The 19,398-nt window shown below is 40.8% G+C and overlaps 3 protein-coding genes across 5 annotated transcripts; all 3 read left to right on the forward strand.

Annotated features, from left to right (window-relative positions):
- The first annotated feature begins 3,662 nt into the window (after window positions 1-3,662).
- Window positions 3,663-7,071, forward strand: hsd17b10 (hydroxysteroid (17-beta) dehydrogenase 10). The gene is made up of 6 exons (XM_058051469.1): window positions 3,663-3,735; window positions 4,143-4,307; window positions 4,575-4,739; window positions 4,812-4,940; window positions 6,046-6,154; window positions 6,663-7,071. The coding sequence occupies exons 1-6, from the start codon at window positions 3,712-3,714 to the stop codon at window positions 6,851-6,853; spliced, it is 783 nt and encodes a 260-aa protein (XP_057907452.1). The 5' UTR covers window positions 3,663-3,711; the 3' UTR covers window positions 6,854-7,071.
- A 338-nt stretch (window positions 7,072-7,409) lies between these two features.
- Window positions 7,410-12,889, forward strand: sarnp (SAP domain containing ribonucleoprotein). Its single transcript, XM_058051464.1, has 11 exons — window positions 7,410-7,545; window positions 8,693-8,792; window positions 8,965-9,008; window positions 9,106-9,176; window positions 9,596-9,647; window positions 10,265-10,338; window positions 10,891-10,928; window positions 11,010-11,035; window positions 11,730-11,798; window positions 11,883-11,969; window positions 12,053-12,889. The coding sequence occupies exons 1-11, from the start codon at window positions 7,513-7,515 to the stop codon at window positions 12,092-12,094; spliced, it is 636 nt and encodes a 211-aa protein (XP_057907447.1). The 5' UTR covers window positions 7,410-7,512; the 3' UTR covers window positions 12,095-12,889.
- A 660-nt stretch (window positions 12,890-13,549) lies between these two features.
- ccnt1 (cyclin T1) lies at window positions 13,550-19,373 on the forward strand. 3 transcript variants are annotated; one of them, XM_058050659.1, is made up of 9 exons: window positions 13,550-13,765; window positions 14,432-14,513; window positions 14,603-14,731; window positions 15,232-15,292; window positions 15,855-15,917; window positions 16,004-16,049; window positions 16,208-16,371; window positions 16,486-16,556; window positions 16,647-19,373. In XM_058050659.1, the coding sequence occupies exons 1-9, from the start codon at window positions 13,593-13,595 to the stop codon at window positions 17,886-17,888; spliced, it is 2,031 nt and encodes a 676-aa protein (XP_057906642.1). In that variant the 5' UTR covers window positions 13,550-13,592; the 3' UTR covers window positions 17,889-19,373. The 3 variants fall into 3 exon arrangements, with proteins under 3 accessions (XP_057906642.1, XP_057906639.1, XP_057906641.1); XM_058050656.1 differs by having other exon boundaries at window positions 15,855-15,916; window positions 15,994-16,049; XM_058050658.1 differs by having other exon boundaries at window positions 15,855-15,916; window positions 15,997-16,049.
- The last annotated feature ends 25 nt before the right edge of the window (window positions 19,374-19,398 follow it).

The following is a 19,398-nucleotide window of genomic DNA, read 5'->3' on the forward strand; positions in this document are numbered from 1 at the left end:
CTCACCAACCGTGAACCTCACCGCACGTCAAAGTACATTTATTATATTTTGTGTTAGAAGAATTTCACTTTTATTTTATGTATTTCAATTAAATTGTGCTCTTATATTTCACAGAAATATACTACCAACTGCAAAGTACGGTCCCAAATCAAGAACGGTTAATGCTGTACGTTGATTCCGGTAGACGCTTCAAGTCTCGTTCTCGTCCCCTTAAGATCTCGTGAGATTTCCTCATGTCAGCAACCGCTCAGCCTGCAGTAACCTCAAAAATCTTTCTACGAGAAAGACGACGACGAAGAGGAGAATCGGAACCAAACGGACTAGGTAAATTCCGAATAGTTTTGTCACCACGGGAAAAAATGAGCGAAGCACGGCCATTAAAAGGTAAAGACAACCGCGTCTCCGTATGCTTCTCGTGGACGGCGGATGTAGAGGCGGTCGGACTGAGAGGTCGAGAACCGCCAATTCCTGCTAGCTAGTCGTTTACTGTACTAGCTAAATGATTTGTCGTGCCTGTTTGTGGACTTTCTGTTTAAAAGCTAGTTGGTCGCTTCGCAGGAGAATAAGCCAGTATGGGTAGGGTCTTTGTTATTTTTGTCATGTATTTTATCACAGCGGCTAACTTAGCCATACAAGGCTCAGATGGTAATCAGGTTAGGCCAGGGGTCAGCAACCCGCGGCTCCAGAGCCGCATGTGGCTCTCCAGCCTCTTTGTTGCGGCTCCCTTTGCAATGCTTGAATATTTTTTAGCACCCGTGTGGTGAAAATGCACGTCTTTGTTATGAGTTTACAAAAATCCAACTTTGTGTGAGACCATGAATGCATCCTGACTGAGTTCTGACTGGTGACTGAATGAGCAGACAGGATGCTATCCAGTTCTCTCTGACAGGTTAACATGAAGGGAAATGAGTAATACTTTGAGTTATTTGAGTTATTAATTATTATTAATGAGTTATTTGACGATTCTAAAAAATAAATTAGAGCTCATTTAAAAACAAAAGTTTATCTCCAGTACTAGCAAGAGTACTCCAACTCGTCTTTTTTTTCCCCTCCAATGTTGTTTTAAACATACAACGTTTTGCGGCTCCAGGCTATTTTTCTTTAGTGGGCAAGTGGGTGAAATGGCTCTTTTCATAGTAAAGGTTGCCGACCCCTGGGTTAGGCTTTAGCCTCACCTGAGTTAAAAGGAAGGAGACGTTAGCATGAACGTGGATGCTTGCGGTTGAAGTGTAAACATGATTCTGCTCGTCGTGCTACGTTGCATCGAGTAAAAGGGAACTAACGCGACATTTTGACAACATTTATAACAATTTAACAATTTAATTCTAATTGTAAATGCATTCTCTTGCTAACAAGTACACATGGCAACCCGGATACTTGACAGCAATCATTAGAAGTAATGGCTATTGCCTTATTATGTGGCATTTTCTCTATCTTGTTCAAATATTAATACTCATCAGTTGTTTTCTTTTTCCCAAGGGACTTGTTTGCTTCTGGTGTCACTCATGAAGCAAATAAAAGCACCCAGAGGATGTCTGCATTGTTTGTGACAAGATGGCTGCCACTCTCCTTCCCATAAAATGACAATGGTGCTGTGGGATGAGGTAGTAGTTTGTATAGTTTTAGGATCACACCAGATCTGGGAGATAACTATACAGCCTACTGTCTTTCTCACGGCAGCCAAAACCATCCTCCACATGACAAGAGGCCAGCATCCTGTGTTGGGTTGCCATGGAGACTGGCTGCAGACTTTGATGCTGACATGGCGGCAATGATTACTAATTCCTTCAGCTGCTGAAACGTCTCTTGTGAAGGTGTCAATGTCATGCACCGAGATGACTTTTGATGCATTGATGTAGCTGTGCTGTCGTGAGGTAGTAAGTTGTGTTGTTGTTGGGATGTGGGATATTCCATCCCCCTTTTTGGAGATGCAACTATACAGCTTACTGCCTTCTACAATGGCGCAGCTTGATGCCCTCTGCAGCTTTCAATTTTTCATATAAAAATGCTGTGTAAAAGCTTGTGTAAATAATATTATATGCAACCTTGTCAAAACCAGTAACTCCCCTTTGTTTATTGGTACAGGACCTACTTTACATGTAACACCTTCAGTTGTTTAAAGATTAATATTTTTATACTGGCACAAATAAATGTCCAAAAATGAAAACATAAGCTTAACTATTTGTTATTGGAGTACATGAAACCACTTGTTTTAAAAGGAGGGAAAGCGCTTAATATTAGGAGAGGCTGAAATTCAACATTTTATTGGATCAAAATAACGTAACACAACATCCACTTGCACTTAAATATTTTTCTTCCTATACAATTGTGAAATTTCACTGTTGTTCAAACCGTAGGCTTTGGACAGCATCCATTAGAAGGTCTGTGGCGCATACTCAGGCCATGTGGAATTCCACAACAGATTGTCCTACTAAGTGTTGAGTGGGGAAACTACAAGTCCACCTTGCCTATGACGGATGTGAGTGAGTATTATGTAACATCCATTCATCCATTTTCTATGCTGCCTATCCTCACTAGGGTTGCGGGTATGCTGGAGCCTATTCCAGCTGTCTTTGGGTGAGAGGCGGGGTACACGCTGGACTGGTTGCCCCAGCCAATCACAGAGCACATATAGACAAACATTCACACACATACCGATGGAATTTGGAAACACCAGTCAACCTAACATGGACATACAAACTCCACACACAGATGCTCAAGCAGAGATTCCAACCTCATGGTCCTCATTGTCTAACAATTTGTGCATGATTATTAATTTTTATAAATTTAGGGAAAAATAATGCTATTACTGATGTTTCATGAAACAAGTGAGTTAGCATAACGCAGTTATATATTTGACAGCAGAGGGACACTCATAGAGTTTAGTATAACTTCATTTAACACAGCAGTCATTGTACATGTTTACATTTTACAAGTGCCTCAAAGTAAGTACAGTACAGAAATGACTGACCAAGTAATCTATCAAGTGGGTCATTACAAGTAGCTCATAGGAAATACTGCAGTATTAATCAGCAATTGAGTAAAAAGGACCAACTGTTTAAGTGAGTCAAAGGTCATGCAATAGTACAGTAAGTCCATTTCAGCAAAGACAAGCAGGCGCCGCCAACCAGATGCAAAGGACACATGCAAGGTCGGGCCTTGGGGACAAGATATGCTATGTGCGTAGAAACAATCTCATCAGCAGAAGGACCGAGATGTCACCTGTGGATGTTGACATACAACTGTCATCACAGGATGCTGGAGACATCTTGGATCGTCTGAGACTACTTAAGGGGAATGGAGATATCGTTTGGGAGTGAAGACTCACTGCGTCAGGAGCTTTGGAAGACAAGGAAAAAGACTTTGCCATGGGGGGGGCAGGTTATGAAAATGTGTACAATTAGCACTCAGAAGAAAAAGGTTCAATATTGAACTTAAATTTCTTTAAAAATGCTAACCTGAATGTTTACATAAACATTCCATAATTTTCAAACTTTTATTAAAACAATAAGGCATTTTAAAAACGGTTGCAAACAAGTCATACAAACCTACATTAAAAAGGGAACAACAACATTTTATTTTACAATCCTATTTGAACTTGAACAGACGCTCCCTCCAGGTCAGAGGACGTAAGGATTTACGTTTGGTGATGCGTCTGTCAAATACAGGATCTTTGCTTGACCGTGACGTCACTTCTGCCTCGAGTCCAACATGGCGAACATTCGGTGTGTCAAGGTGAGGAAAGGAAAACAATAAGCCTTTGTAATACATTGCTATGCACGTAATCATAGTCATTTTACCTAAAATTTTCTTGTGTAATATGTTTCCCACAGATAATTGTCTGTTCTTGTATGTTACAAGTTGTTTAGCCACGAACTGATGTTCGTTGTGCGAGTTGCTAGTGTGCTGGCCATCTTCACGTAATGTTGACACAACCTCTCCTCCGTCCTAGCAAAATAATGAAGGTGTATACTTCCTTATCTTATCACAGTGGCTTTATTTATTAAACTTACTTAGATCGTGAAGTTTAGCAGTGATCAATATGAACACAAATCTGGCCTGTGCCTGTCCTACCATTAGATTAATAGTTTTTTAATCGTGTGCTAACACCCTCCCCCATGGTGTCCGTCTCTGTGTTATAGGGTATGGTTGGTCTGGTGACAGGTGGGGCTTCAGGTCTGGGACGGGCCACAGTGGAGCGTCTGGTGCAGAGCGGGGCATCTGCTGTGATTCTGGACCTGCCCTCCTCTGATGGACAAAGTGTGGCGGCCAGTATGGGGGACCGATGTGCCTTTGCCCCAGCGGATGTAAGTACAGTGCCTGACAACATTCTTGCTTAGCAACCAGTAAAGAGACAATAATTTAAAAAAATTAACAGCCGAAATTAAGGTAACACAATAAAAATGGAATCCAATGACACCACTAGTCATTTAGTCACGTAATAATGAATTAGCAAACAAGTAAATGTAAAAAAACACATTTCTTCAATGGAGTTCATGGCGCGATAAGGCCACTTCAGACGTCACTCCACTTGTCCACATAGTTGTACTTTAGTAAGCTGTGTTCTCCTCCAGGTGACATCAGAGGCCGACGTTCAGTCAGCTGTCAACTTGGCGAGAGAGAAGTTTGGCAGATTGGACCTGGCGGTGAACTGTGCCGGTATTGCCGTCGCGGTCAAAACCTACAACTTTAAGAAGGATGTCCCTCACAGTTTGGAGGACTTTCAGCGCGTCATCAATGTAAGACGGACAGACGGGTGGGGGTACATGGAGACGATGTTACTATGACTTTTGACTGCGTCGTTCGTGCAGGTGAATATCGCAGGAACCTTCAATGTCATTCGCTTGGCTGTGGGAGCAATGGGCAAAAACGAGGCCGATGCTGATGGGCACAGAGGATGCATCATTAACACCGCCAGCGTGGCAGCCTTTGATGGACAGGTAATTCAAAGTAAACACACAAGAAAGTGTGCAATTATTATTTAAAAGTAGGCAGGTGCATAAATTTGGGCACCCCAACATAAAAATGACATCAATATTTAGTTGATCCTTCTTTCTGCCGATACTGACTGGAAATCAACTTGAACAAAATGTCCAGTACCTGCACTGGCCCCACAGCCCCACAGCATGATGGAACCACCACCAAATGTTACTGTGGGTAGCAAGTGTTTGTCTTGGAATGCTGTGTTCTTCATCCGCCATGCATACCGCATACCTTGTTATGTCCAAATAACTCCATTTTAGTTCCATCAGTCCACAGTATCGTATTCCAAAATGAAGCTAGCTTGTCCAAATGTGCTTTAGCATACCTCAAGGGACTTTGTTTATGACATGTGAGCAGAAAAGGCTTCTTTTGCACGACTTTCCAAGAATAGCTGAATAGCTGAAGGATGCACAGTGACACCATCTGTACCAAGATCATGTTGTAGGTCTTCGGAGTTGGTCTGTGGGTTGAGTTTGACTCTTCTCACCATCCTTGGACTCTGTTTATCTGAGATTTTTCTTGGCCTGCCATTCCAGGCCTTTACGAGAACTGTGCCTGTGGTCTTCCATTTCCTCACAGCTGAAATCTCTGACATTGCAATTTTTTTATCCTTCCCCTAAACCATGATGTCGAACAAGCTTTGCTTTCAGCTCATTTGACAGTTGTTTTGAGGCTACCATGTTGCTACTCTTCAGAGAAGATGCAACTTGCATTGACTTCACTCGTGTGTGTAGGTCAAGGGTCAATGAGCTTACCAAACCAATTTTGTGTTCCAGTAATTAGTGTTAAAGGTATTCAAATCAATAAAACAACAAGGGTGCCAACAATGTAGGCACCTGCTTACTTTTGTTTAAATAATTATTGCACACTTTCTGTAAATCCTATCACTGTGTTTGTCTGCTGTATGATATATTTAATTGAAATATAGTCATTTATAAAGGGGAATCTTGAAAATTAACAGGGGTGCCCAAACTTTTTTTATACCACTGCGTGTAGATAGATATGTATGTCCTATACATGTATATGTCGGCTTCCAATAACACATGTGCGGATTGGCTGTAGGTTGGACAAGCAGCATATTCAGCTTCGAAAGGTGGCATTGTTGGAATGACCCTTCCCATTGCAAGAGATCTGGCCCCGATGGGGATCAGGGTGATCACCATAGCACCTGGTAAGTTGCATGTCACCCTTTTCATTAGGGTTGGACGATATGGATTTTAGCATATATCACAGTATTTTTTAGATTAGAAAATTTTAATTCAGTGGTTTATTGTATAAAAGCCACAAACCTTAAGGCACATAATGAAATACACTTGTCTTAAATTGTGAAGCACATTTATTTATTGGTAAGAAATTGGCTAACTTTTCTAATAGGATGTCATCCTTTGCATACATTGCTACTACATCTTCAACAAATTAATTTAGTAATGCCTGTGATTGTCATTAAGGAAGATGTAGTCACCCATTGACACTCTTGACACTCTTATTTTGTTTTCGCAGACATGGGGCAAACGGTGCTCTTATACCCATATATATATAAAAAAATATCACCCAACCCTCCTTTTCATACTCATTGGTGGTACTTATAGTGAAAGTTCCATCATGTATTCATAAGCATGAATGCTGAAGGAAAAAAAAACACACAATCCATCTGCTACTATTACTTTTAATCCTTCCAGGTCTGTTCTCCACTCCCCTTCTGGCCGGGCTTCCAGAGAAGGTGCGCTCCTTTCTTGCCCGCCAAGTGCCCTTCCCTTCCCGTTTGGGTGACCCAGCTGAGTTTGCCCACCTCGTGACGTCACTAGCAGAGAACCCCATGATAAATGGAGAGGTCATTAGACTTGACGGAGCCATTCGCATGCAACCCTGAGTGTCTGTGTGTGTTTGTATGTGTGTGTGTGTGTGCGTACAAATGTAATTACATTGTAAAAAAAAAGCTGCAAGATTGAATAAAGGCCACCATATCGTCTCTGATTGGGAATAGATGTGTAAAAATGTTGTGCAGCATTCAGTACATACTGTAGCAGTACTTTTTACTATCCAGTTTTGTAAACAAATGCACATTTAAATAAACCTGTAATACCTGCATTTTGAGTTTTCAAAAGTTTTTGTCTTGAAAGTATAAAAAAACACAAAGATATAATGAGAAGCACTGTTTTTGTTAACATTTTTTCTCATTCATAACTATGGTGTACTTGTTGGTCCAACATGTCAAGAAATACATAAAAGTCATAGTTTTGAATATAAGACTTGCACGACTAGTTTTTAGAGATGGTGATTGCAAATAAATAATATTTAATGCCATGAATACAGTTTTAAAGTCAAACTAATAAACGCAACATTAAACAACTCCCGTTTAAATATTGGCTTGAAATAAATGAGCCTGGGAGCTATAATAGGAGATGTGTAACAAGTGCAGTTAGTCTATCCGTCCACACGGTGTCGCTGTGACAAAGTGAGTAAGAGTTTCAGCGCTGAGAAAGAGCAGCGCGTGTTTGATTGGAGGAAGTCATTCATCAACAAAGAAAGATGGCTGAAGTCATAGAGCTGCAGAAACTCAAGGTTGGTAGTCTTACTTGAAATCGATTATTTCACTCCCAATTACCGGCTTTCACAATGACTGTTTTATTTCAATGATTGTTAGCTTAAATATCCATTAGCAGAGTTGCGACCGGTTGAAGAGTACAAGCGTGGCCGCCGGCTGCTAAGGCTAACAATTAGCGTGTGTTCACGTTGTCACGGTGTACCGCTCTTCGCTCGCTCGCTACAGCTATAGCGTCTAAGTTTAGATTCACCGGACTGAGAAAACCTATACCAACAACTACAAACGACACAATTAAAAATTATATACTGACGTTTGAAACGCAGGTGACGGCAGTGTGTTTGACGAACTTCGATTTTTACCCCCAGAGCCACCATTTTGACATTGTATCCTATGGAAGTGCTGTGCCCATGTAGCTAAATAGTTTACTTTTCAGTGTAACCGTAAGTACAAATACCATATAAATTGCTATGTTCTCCCTTAAACCTCCCATTAACTATGTGTAGTAATGTTACAAATTTTGAAATGTGTTAATTCTGCGTGACTTAACCCACTCACTTATCTACCCCAAATATAAAAGAAGTTAAAGCAGATATTACAATGGAAAATAGTGCTTTTCGTCACCATTGCTTTAACATTGAGTCAAGACAAAAACATTCATTCATTTTCTACCGCTTATCCTCACGAGGGGTGCTGGAGCCTATCCCAAAACATGTTTTTTTATAATAAAAAGTCCAGGGAAGAAAGCAAAGTGTATTTTCCATGTATTCGTTTTCTACCCACACTAACCACAATAAAAACACCACATGTAGTATTTCCTGGCAAAAAACCCCCACTAATTTTAGACAATTCAATTTTAATGACATTTAATCTGCAGATAGATATTAAAGTAAATTAGTATACCATATATTTTGTTGCTTTAAGCTGTGCTTAATTTTCCAAGCATTAATTGGACTTGATGTGGTCCAACACACTATAAATTGAAGATGAAGTTGTAATCTACCTAATAAAAATGTATATGAATGAAAATACACCCGATATATATGAAAAAATAGCATATTTAAAGATGTCCACATGGACTCTTCTTACAGTGTGCATGCTCAGTGTCCGTTTTTTTTAATCGCTAAAATATTCGAGGTTTTGTAACATTGCTTCTATGTGTTTCAGCTTGCTGAGTTGAGGCAAGAGTGTGAAGCCAGAGGGCTTGAGACCAAGGGAAACAAGGGCGAGCTCATCGCACGACTGCAGGCCTACCTTGAGGAGCAGGGTGAGACTCCATTTTTGTGCATAGTTTAAAATGTTATTATTTTTGTGTACGTGTCCTCCAAAAACATCAGAATTTGTGAATTTTGTCTAGAATGACACTACTTTCAGAGGTACTTATTACGTTATTTCACGTGACTTTCATTTTCTCTCCTATTCCATCGTGCAACTCTCAGATGAAGATGTGGACGTGGATGATGTGCTGGCAGACGATACAGTGGTAATGTGGTCATCTGTTCACACGTTAAGCCAGCAAACTGGTACTTTTGTTGTTGTTGTTTTTTTTTTTACCGTTGGTGTTTCCATTGTAATTTCAGGACTTTGCTAAGAGCGAGATTGTAGACAATGGCAAAGCTGTCAAGGAATCAGAATCTCCTGTGGCGGAGCTGTGAGTTTGTTCAAATTTATTTTTTTAAATGTCTATCTTTCCTTATGAACCAGTAGTAGAGTATAGACTGGTCATATATCTCATCTCGTTTCATATTATCTGCATAATGTATTTGTATATAACTGGGTAAAATTGTTGATTTTGTTAATACTCGGGTTGTTTATATTGTTTATTTTTTCTATATTGTGTATTTTGTACTGCTTAACTGATTCTGTACTCGTGCTGCTGTGCAATGCAAATTTCCCCACTGAGGGACGAATAAAGGCATATCTTATCTTATCTAGAGTATTAATACAATAAATGAAACTGTATCCATATTTTTTAAACTGTGTGTAGAATTATCAGCATAAGTTTCTTGTCATCTACACTGAAAAGAACAGTTCAATTTGACAGTTTTTTTTGCAATGTTTGTCTTTCAGGCCCGCTGAAAAGAAGATTGTGAAAATAACTCCTCCAGCGACTGCCAATGAAGTATGTGTAACGCTTAGATCAGCAGTTCAATTCATTTCAGTTGTACGTGTATAGCGTCAGTTCACAACAGAATTTATTTCAAGGGATTTTTCACGTGGCGCGCGTTTAGAAGCAAGATCGTCGTATATTAAGGAGAACCAATTGAACCGAGCGAGCACTTGGCCAGAGAGGCATGGTAATACTAAGTTTAGGGAGGAAATCTTGAATAGAACTCGGGCTCTGCGGGGTGGCCGTCTGTCGTGATTAGTTGGGGTGAGACAGGAAGACAGAGTAGAGGGACTGATTTAAGAGGGGGAACAAAAAGCATAGAGAGTTTGAGTGAAATTTTAGTATGAACTTAAGTGGATAGTTTGGATTCTTTAGACATGAAATTGTATAACATCCTCACCAGCGGTGACTTATGTCGTTCCGGTTAGTTGGTAGGGCCGCTGAAGTAAAGAATTTGGCTTCTCAACAAAATAGTAATGCATTTGCATCACAAAAATAACCCCCTCAATAAAAAATAAACCTCTACCGCTTGGTCTTACTTTCTCTTTCGTTCTTTTTTCCTCAGCCATAGATTTCTGCCAAAAAGTCTTGATTATTATGCTTAACCCTTTTTTTTTTTTTTTGAGCAGAGACTGCAGAAAAGAGCTGAACGTTTCAACTTGCCTACATCGGCTGATGACAAGAAGGCCCAGCGGGCGGCAAGGTGAGACTGGACGGCCGCTTTTGTCATGTGATCACATTACTTGTCTTAGTGAAGTTATTGGCATCAGTTGACCTTGTTTATACGTATATACAGCGGTGTGATCATTTTCCTTTTATTTATCACTGGTTGTTGGGATCAGCCATTTCAGTTAAATATGTCATATAGCAGACGAACGAACTGATTGATAAAGGAAAAAAAATATTGAAAATGATCAGGGGTGCCCAAACGTTTTCATACCACTGTAATATATTGTATGTTTAAACTGGAAGGTAGATCAAACCTCAGTCGCCCACAGGCTGAACAAGTGTGATAGCTGTGTAGCCTATTATTTATGTATTGATCGAGATTAAATTCACTACACTTTTGGTAAAAAAACATTTTTTTTACCGGAATCACCTGTCTGCCCTGTTGGCATTTGGCAGATAAGGAGTGGACGAAAAGGAATATAAAGTTAATTCATGCATGTTTTGTTCAGGCCTGCCTCCCATGCAGCCCACCACCACAGCTTCAAAAAAAATCCTAGGTGAAACCCTGATTGTTTTGTAATTTCAGGTTTGGCTTACCCAACAATGTCTCAAGTCCATCCACAGGTCTGTATGACTGTAGTTGCTATTTTGTTATGTAGTAAAAATACACAACAATTTAACATATTTGTTGTTTCTCCTGCACAGGCACCACTGCGACCAGCAAAGCTCCGGTAAGCACACCCACTTATGCTTGTCATCCGACCAGGCTTGTGTGGGACACAAGACGGACTCGATAGTTAAAGGCAAACGACAGATATCGTCATGTTTCAACGACACCCCCTACAAAAGAGCAACTTTGCACCCACTTCCACTAAATAAAAATAGCGTGGAGGCGGAAAACATAACAAGATAGAAAAATTTATTCTTTCACAAGGTTACCAGTTACGACAGAATACAACAAACAAGTACAGTGTGCACGTGTAATTGATGAAAACGAGTGGGGTTGTGATGGTAAACTTAACTACAATTAATATTCAGCACAGTGAATTGACTGCCTGTTCCTTTTACCTCGCTGGCTAACGCTTCTTGATGTAATTCCCAATCCGTAGAGCCGCGGGTTGCAGATTTCTGGACTTGACTTTTTTTTTTTTAAGTTTTTTTTCAAGATTGGTGGCCAATTTTGCTTCAGTTTTACAGAATATACTTGTCAGCTGATCAAATGCCCACAAATGATTTAGCTAAACATCCCTAAGGCTACAGTGGAAAGCACATTGAGCAAGTCAGTACAACTAATGGGGGTCAAACTTTGGCCTTTGTAGAGGCGTTAGCTTACATAAACAAACAATCGTGTGGAAAAAATGACACTTCATGTACTTAATTGGAATTGACGTGAACTTGAAGATTCTTGTGTTTTTTTTCCCGCAGTTAAATGTTGATCAGCTGAAGAAGAGGGCGGAACGATTTGGCATGAACGTCTCATCCGTTTCGCAAAAGGTGACTGTGTGCCATGTTTGGCGAAGTTGGAATAATTATTTATTTTTTTTTTTTTTTACTAATGTGATGTTTCCTGTTTGCCAGATGGAAGAGGACGAGAAGCTGAAAAAAAGGAAGGAGCGGTTTGGGATCTTGACAGGCGGCGGGACAGCTGGCTCAGCAGACGTAGAGGTAGCTTTTATTCTCTTTTGGACTCGCTCACAATTGTGGTTGTTTGTATCCGATTTAATTTTTTTTTTTTTTTTTTTCCACAGGCAAAGAAAGTGAAGCGTGCTGCACGATTTGGAATAGCGTGACCTGTGTGTAGGTTTTTCTTGTTTTTGGGCTACATTTTTTTTTAAACTAGTTCTTTCACCAAGATTCTAAATGCTTGCAACTGTCACTGGAGGTGACCTTGGTAATCAAAGGTACAGTTAAATACAAATGTTTGGTTGAGTTAGTCTATATTCATAGGAAATATTGACAAATTTATTTGAAGTGATTTTGTTTCCTGTCTGCTTATGTCATCATTTATTTCTTCATGCATGTTCACTGCTTTTTATGTTCATATTTCATAATTGTTAGACATGTTTGGTCATTTTTAAACGTTTTTGCGATTGGTCTATTTTTCCACACATGCATTCATGATATATCTTGCACAAATTTAAACATATTTCCAAGTGAGATGCTAATTCTTTACATTGGTCGTTACGTCTCTACCAAATTGACTACTTTTTTGGCAAAAAAATCAAATTTGCGTATTTAGGCTTGTGTCAAATGCACTTGGAGTATAACGTTGGAAATGTATTACTTAATTATGCCGGAAAAAAAACCCCTCCCATTGTGCATTATAGTCAATATCACCTGAAGAAAATCTTGGCCGGGGAAGTTGAAACTGTGTAATACTGTATATTACAGACCGAAGCATCTAAACAAGAAGTTTAGATTTCCTGAAATATCATCAGCTGATTGAAGGGTAAATGTTTCCAGATAACCCATTAAAATGATATAGCTTGCTTATGTTTTGATTGATTGTATTGAATTGTACTTTTGATGCCTGTAACTGTTTGGGTCACCGCTTCAGTTGTTTATAAATAAGAACTTTCCAATTTTGTGATATCGCCTCTGTTTCAATGCCATATCAGGGGTATTTGCGGACATTTTTTCAATTTTTATGTGTCCATCAATTCTCATCGCATATTTTTTTTGCCTGGTAATTAAAACAGTATAAAAAGTGACATTTGAAGTGAGAAAGAAAATGCCAGTACTTGTTATCTATAGCACTTTCAGACTATCCGGGTCATTTCCAGTCAATGAAAGTAAAGACCCAAGTCATTAGTCAAACCAATAACATGTGCATGAAGGTCTGGCAAAAGGATTTCCACAAAAGAAACTCTGAATTTGGTTATGTCCATTAATTCAGCCTGCAGACAGTTATAGATTGCAAAGTATTGCAATCCAAACCTGAAAAAATATTCTCTGGAAAAGACTGCTGTATTTGTATAGAACGGTTATATCTAAATCGGAAATGTAGTTTACACTTTAAGCACATGTACCTTGTTTAATTTAAAATATATTATGGTTGTGAACAGAGGTGGATAAAATCCCTTACTGTACACACGATCCAATTTTCCCATAAACATTGAACAACACACAACAAAAAATAAACATTGAACAACACACATTATCACGGTAGCTTATGTTAGCACGTTTTAGTGACACCTACTGGTGAGTAAAAAAAGTATCCCCTACTTCCTCGGTGTGTCGTCATTTCCTGTGACGCGCTGAAATTTTAAACTATCCTCCTCCTCAGTGATGGCGGCTTCGCTTCGCACTCTCCCTGCAAGCTGTAATAACAAATGGTACTACACTCGGCAACAGATCGACAACAACCCATCTCGGCGAGCTGGACTCGATCCGGACAAGGAGCTTTCGTACAGACAACAGGCGGCCAACCTGCTGCAGGACATGGGACAGCGGCTCAATGTGTATCTTTTGTCGTGGCCCAGCTAGCGGCTCTGCTAGCCGTGTTAGCCGTGTTAGCTACGTTAGCCGTATTTGCTTGTTGGCGACCAAAGTTATGCTTATTCTTGTCCGGGGCAGCCGTTACTCGTTGATATGTAGTTTAATTGAAATACCCTCGTTAAATGTTGCTATGTTCAAAACGCATATTGGTTGTTTTAGTGTTTTCCGGGGGCTTGGCGTGGATATCCGAGAGCGGCGTATTTGGATAAACCAAAGCCGTGCGGGCCTGTATTGTGGCAGGCCTTCGGGACGTTAGCATTAGCTTCAGCGCTAAATAAAAACGTGTATATTTCCCTGTTGCAAGTAGTATTGTACGTTGAGCATATTATTCAGAGTATTTAGCCTACCTTAAATTGCAGCTTCCGGCTAACTCGGCGACTAATAACGTGATTGTACTCGCCGCTTTGCAGGAATATAACATAACATAAAGCTGATTTCATACAAACCTGTTCAGTGTTTATATACTATTAACTAGAGATTAGGGATATTTCAGGGGAAACCTAAACTGTACCATTGCATTATAACCTTTACAGGTAAACGTAATTTAAGATGTAATTTTTAATGCATTTTGCAAGTATTATATTTCATAGCTCAAGTCTTGTCATTTGCCTGAACAACTCCTCCATTAGGTCCCAGCTTACAATTAACACGGCCATTGTGTACATGCATCGTTTCTACATGGTCCAGTCCTTCACCAGATTTCACAGAAATGTGAGTACTTCTTTACTTTGTGTGGATTCAAAACGTAACCCCATTTGAACAGAGTTATTATTATTATTATTTTTTTGTTTTACTCTCAGGTCATTGCTCCAGCAGCTCTTTTCCTTGCCGCAAAGGTGGAGGAGCAGCCCCGAAAGCTGGAACATGTTATTAAGGTGGCCCATGCCTGTCTCAACCCACAGGAACCCTCACCTGACGTCCGCAGTGATGTAAGTATTACGGTTTTTTGGATTCCTTTTTGATTGCCGTTAGCTCCTCTGTTTACTCAATGGGGTGAAATCGAGGTTTTTACATTGTCATCGGCTATTTTATTCACAAGCAGCAAATGTCAAAAATGATGCAACGGCAGCATTCTGCTGTTCTGTTGCTCTTGCATCAGTTCCTTTTTTTTTTTTTTTTTTACATCGAGCGATTTTGTGCGTACCTCAAATTTATTTTGAGGCTAAAGTGGACTTAAATGAAAGTGTTTGGTCATCTGGGGTTAAGATAAGATATAACATGAGAGCTATTTTTTAGAGTTCTCAGCATTAATTCCCTATTTGGGAGCGTTTCTCAGCTGAAAGACTGAAAGCGGGATTGAAGGAAGTCGAGACGAACTCAAGAAATCCTTTTGCACATGACCAGAATCAAAACTGCATGAACCAGTGGTGTTGTTTGACAACGGATACAGGCCTCTCAGTGAGTAATGTGCCTGTCCTCTCAACCTCAGGCCTACCTGCAACAAGCCCAAGACCTGGTCATTCTTGAGAGCATAATACTCCAGACCTTGGGTAAGTTGGGGAGGAAAGACATGGTGGGGGGGGGCCCTTGATTTCCCCTCCCTGTGATTCTGACGAAGTAACCTGTGTTTACTTTTGCTCAACAGAAACCTTTGCATGCAGTTTATAACGCTGCACAGTCACACTCGTGTGTCACTTTCAGCTCTGTGGCCGCCGAGGCCTCACAATCTGTGCTCTCCATTCGTGTTGTCATTTGAGGAAATCTGTTTAAGGACGCGATGAATCTCTGCGGTTTTTATCGCCCGTATTTTTCTTGTTTCTGCATAAGAAAAGCCCCCCAAGTGTTAAATCCACCGAAATGTAATGCAACCAAAATTATGTTTAATTGAGTCTGACACGCCATTTTATGTTCTTCACAACAAACTTTCAATCTTTTCATATAGGAAAGAATTTTTTTACCGGCAGACCCCCCCAGTGAAGTAAAATAAATTCTTTTATTTGGGCCGACACAGGACGCGTACCTTTACCGTCGAATTGGAGCGCGCCTTTTATCAACTTTTAACTGCTGCTTATCATTAATTATTATTATTATTATTTTTTTTTGTCTTTGCAGCGTTCGAAATCACTATCGACCATCCGCATACCCACGTGGTCAAGTGCACCCAGCTGGTTAGAGGTGAGCATGAAAAGGCATCAAAGTCTCGGCGGCGTTAAAAGTGTCTCAGATTTTAAGTGTGCTTCTCCATTCTCTTGTTGTTTCAGCAAGTAAGGATCTTGCTCAGACATCTTACTTCATGGCAACCAACAGGTATATGCTCACTTTACTTGCTGTAAAGTATTATTCCGCACATTTTCTGCAAATACTTGAAACTCAATATACTGAATGTCTGCTGTTTTTTTTTTCTCTCTTCTCTCGCCCCCCGTTTCTATTTTTATGTTCTTCCCGGGATGTACGCTGCCACATAGTCTCCACTTGACCACATTCTGCCTGCAGTACAGTCCGCCGGTCGTGGCTTGTGTGTGCATCCATCTTGCCTGCAAGTGGTCCAACTGGGAGATTCCCGTTTCTACGGATGGCAAACACTGGTGGGAATATGTTGACCCCACAGTTACACTCAAGCTTCTGGACGGTATGTACGCCAAAGCGCCCTCGTAGGCGAGTCGAGTGAGGAACGGTTCGGGCAAATGTCGCACACCGCTGACGTTGTTGTTGTTGTTCACATTCCTGCAATCACTGAATTCAGAGCTTACACACGAGTTCCTGCAGATCCTGGAGAAAACACCCAGTCGATTAAAACGCATCCGCAACTGGAAGGTACAGTTTTTTTTCCACTGTGACTTGAGAACGAGTGAATCGGTTTGTAACGAGCATATTATTTTTGTTGACTCACTTATTGGTTCTCAGGCTGGAGGTCAGACACCAAAAACCAAGCCAAAAGTCCAGGAGGAGGGCGACCAGAGGGACACCATGATGAACATGATCTCCATGGCCTCTTCAGAGAGCACCGTGGCAGGCCTGCTCAGCCTCTCGGCGCCGCCCTCCGCGTCGTCTTCGTCTTCAACGGCTGACAAGGAGAGGACGCCCGGCAGCGCTCAGACCTGGAGTGGTAAGAGCCAGACGGGGCCTGAGCAGCAGGCCAACCACGAAGTCCACACCCCCGCTAAGGTGTCCTTAAGCGAGTACCGTGCCAAGAATGCGGATGTGCTGGCCGCCCAGAAGAGGAAGCTGGAGAACATGGAGGCCAGCGTGAAGAGGGAGTACGCCAACGCCGCGCAGGCTCTCATTGGTCAGCAGCAGAGGAAGGAGAAACAGCAGCATCATCATCAGCAGTCAGGTTCGTCTTCCTCCGACCTGTCCAACCCGTCACCCATTATTCTGAAAATCCCCCTGGAGAAGGAGAGACACGATAGAAGTTCTTTGAAAATGAAGTTTCCTCTTGCCGGCGGAGGCAGCAGTGGGCACGGTGGCCGAGGACAGGACCAGGACATCAAAGTGCGTATTCGTATGCCCGAGAAGCAAAGGGGGGGTTCGGGCGAGGAGGGCAAGAGCAGGGACAAGCACAGGGAGAGGTCAAACCACCACCACCACTCCTCCTCCTCGAGGAGCGCGTCGCTTTCCTCCTCGCACAAACACTCAAGTTCCGGTGGTGCATTAGGAAGCGGCAAAAAAGTCCCAAATGACTCGTCTCGAACAAGCTCATCTTCTTCTGCATCACGCAAGAGGATACACCCCCAAGACCCCTCTGCGGGATCTCACCCCGCTTCCAAAGTCAGCAAGTCTTCTCGCAATCCCTACCAGCTACCGTCCCTGTCTTCCTCCTCTGGCCAAACACTGACGTCTGACATCCTCCCCGCCCTCGGCCTCCCCCACCACCAAGGGAGCTATTCACACCCCAAAGGTGAAAAGACGGACACCAACGGACACGGGGCGACGGGGGGCTCCCAGTCCAACGAGTACCAGGACACTTTTGAAATGTTAAACTCTCTTCTGAGCGCGCAGGGGGTCCAGCCATCCCAGCCGTCCATGTTTGACTACAGATCCCAGTACGGGGACTACAGGTACTCTGGCGGATCCAGAGGGGGCAATGCCAGACCCCCACCCCTGCCTTCAGACCCCCCTCCACCTCTTCCGCCATTACCCAAATGACTTTTTTTTTTTTTTTTTTTAATGTCTGTCGCTGTCTGTTACATAAAGTATTGTATGATTTTTAGATATTTTATAGGCGTTAAGAGCTGATGCAACTTTTAAAGGATTTTATTTTTACTGATCACTCGAGGCTTGAAAAGCTGAGGCTTGAACACGTGAGGGGAAACGAACGTTCACATAAAGGTCTGGATTCCATTTTGGCTGCAATGAAATTAATTTAGATTACGTAACATGTTTCCCTTTGACTGTTTTTGACACCTTTTTAGTTGGCACTTTTATAGTGTTATTTATTGATTTTTGTTCATAAAAATGTAATTTTTTTTTCCAACAATTAACTGTTTAGACGGCTTTGAGAGTCCATCTCCAAAACATTTTTTTTCTTTCTTCGAGCAGCCATAACCTAAAAAAAAATGGGCTTTCCCTGCTCTTTTTGGTGTCCTGTGTTTATATTGGATAAATGTATGCAAAGATTGTAAAATGTTTAAACCAGTACACAAAATATTTTTACATTTTAAGGAAACAAATGCAAAAAATCATGTAAATTTTTTTTTTTTTTTTTAGTGTTGCAGTCATTGTTTTAAATGGTTGTAAAATTGTCAGTTTTAAAGAGGTCATACTTATTGAAAAGAGACAGAGGATATTTGATACAGGTTTATTGGTAAAGGGATTCCAATAATGAATAATAAATATCCTGCTAATATGATGAGACTGATGGAGTAGGAAAAAGAAATGTACGTTCTTTATTTGGAATTGTCATTTGTTTGTTTCTCCTGCAATGGTGTACATTTCTTTGATGGTGGTTACATTGTGGGAACCATGTCTATCATAGCTCAGTAAAGGATAAAAATAATACTTTGTCATTTATTTAGACATGTCCTTTTTCGGGGGGTGTTTTATTTCTTCAGGTATAAGTCCCAGTGTACACTTGTGAGTTGATGCTGGTTTGATACAATCATTAAAGTTGTCTTGTTCCATTTACATTGTACATTTTAACAAACCTGTTCAATATTACGTATATATGTTATCCCTCCGCATTATCAACAATGCTTGCTTTTTTTGGCGGGGCAAATCCTACATTAGGATTTATTTTGTTGTTTGGAGCTTTCAAGCAAATCAGCCATATCCTCTAAATATGTGAGTAACCTGTGCTTCTACAGAAATATTTTTAATTCTGTAGAAAGAGTAAATGCACTGATTATTGACCAGAATGGTTTACGTACAGTACAACTGCAAATATAGAATTGACTGACAAATCTTATTGTGAGATCATAAACTAAAAAAAAAAACTGCCATGCAACTCTGCAATGCAAATCACTTCATTACGTTTTACCTGAGGTGTTTCTGAAAATTGTGGGTTTTGTAACTCAGTAGACTGGCATTTAATGAAAAATCTCAGTGGGATTTTGTTTTCCATTTAACATGTTCTATGTGAAGACTTGTTTTTAAATGAGATTTTTTTTTCAATTAAAGTTGCAAACTTTATGGAGAGACTGAAAATAATTTCGCCTCA

This window comes from Doryrhamphus excisus, chromosome 16 (assembly GCF_030265055.1).
Source record: "Doryrhamphus excisus isolate RoL2022-K1 chromosome 16, RoL_Dexc_1.0, whole genome shotgun sequence".
NCBI classification, from domain to species: Eukaryota; Metazoa; Chordata; class Actinopteri; order Syngnathiformes; family Syngnathidae; genus Doryrhamphus; species Doryrhamphus excisus.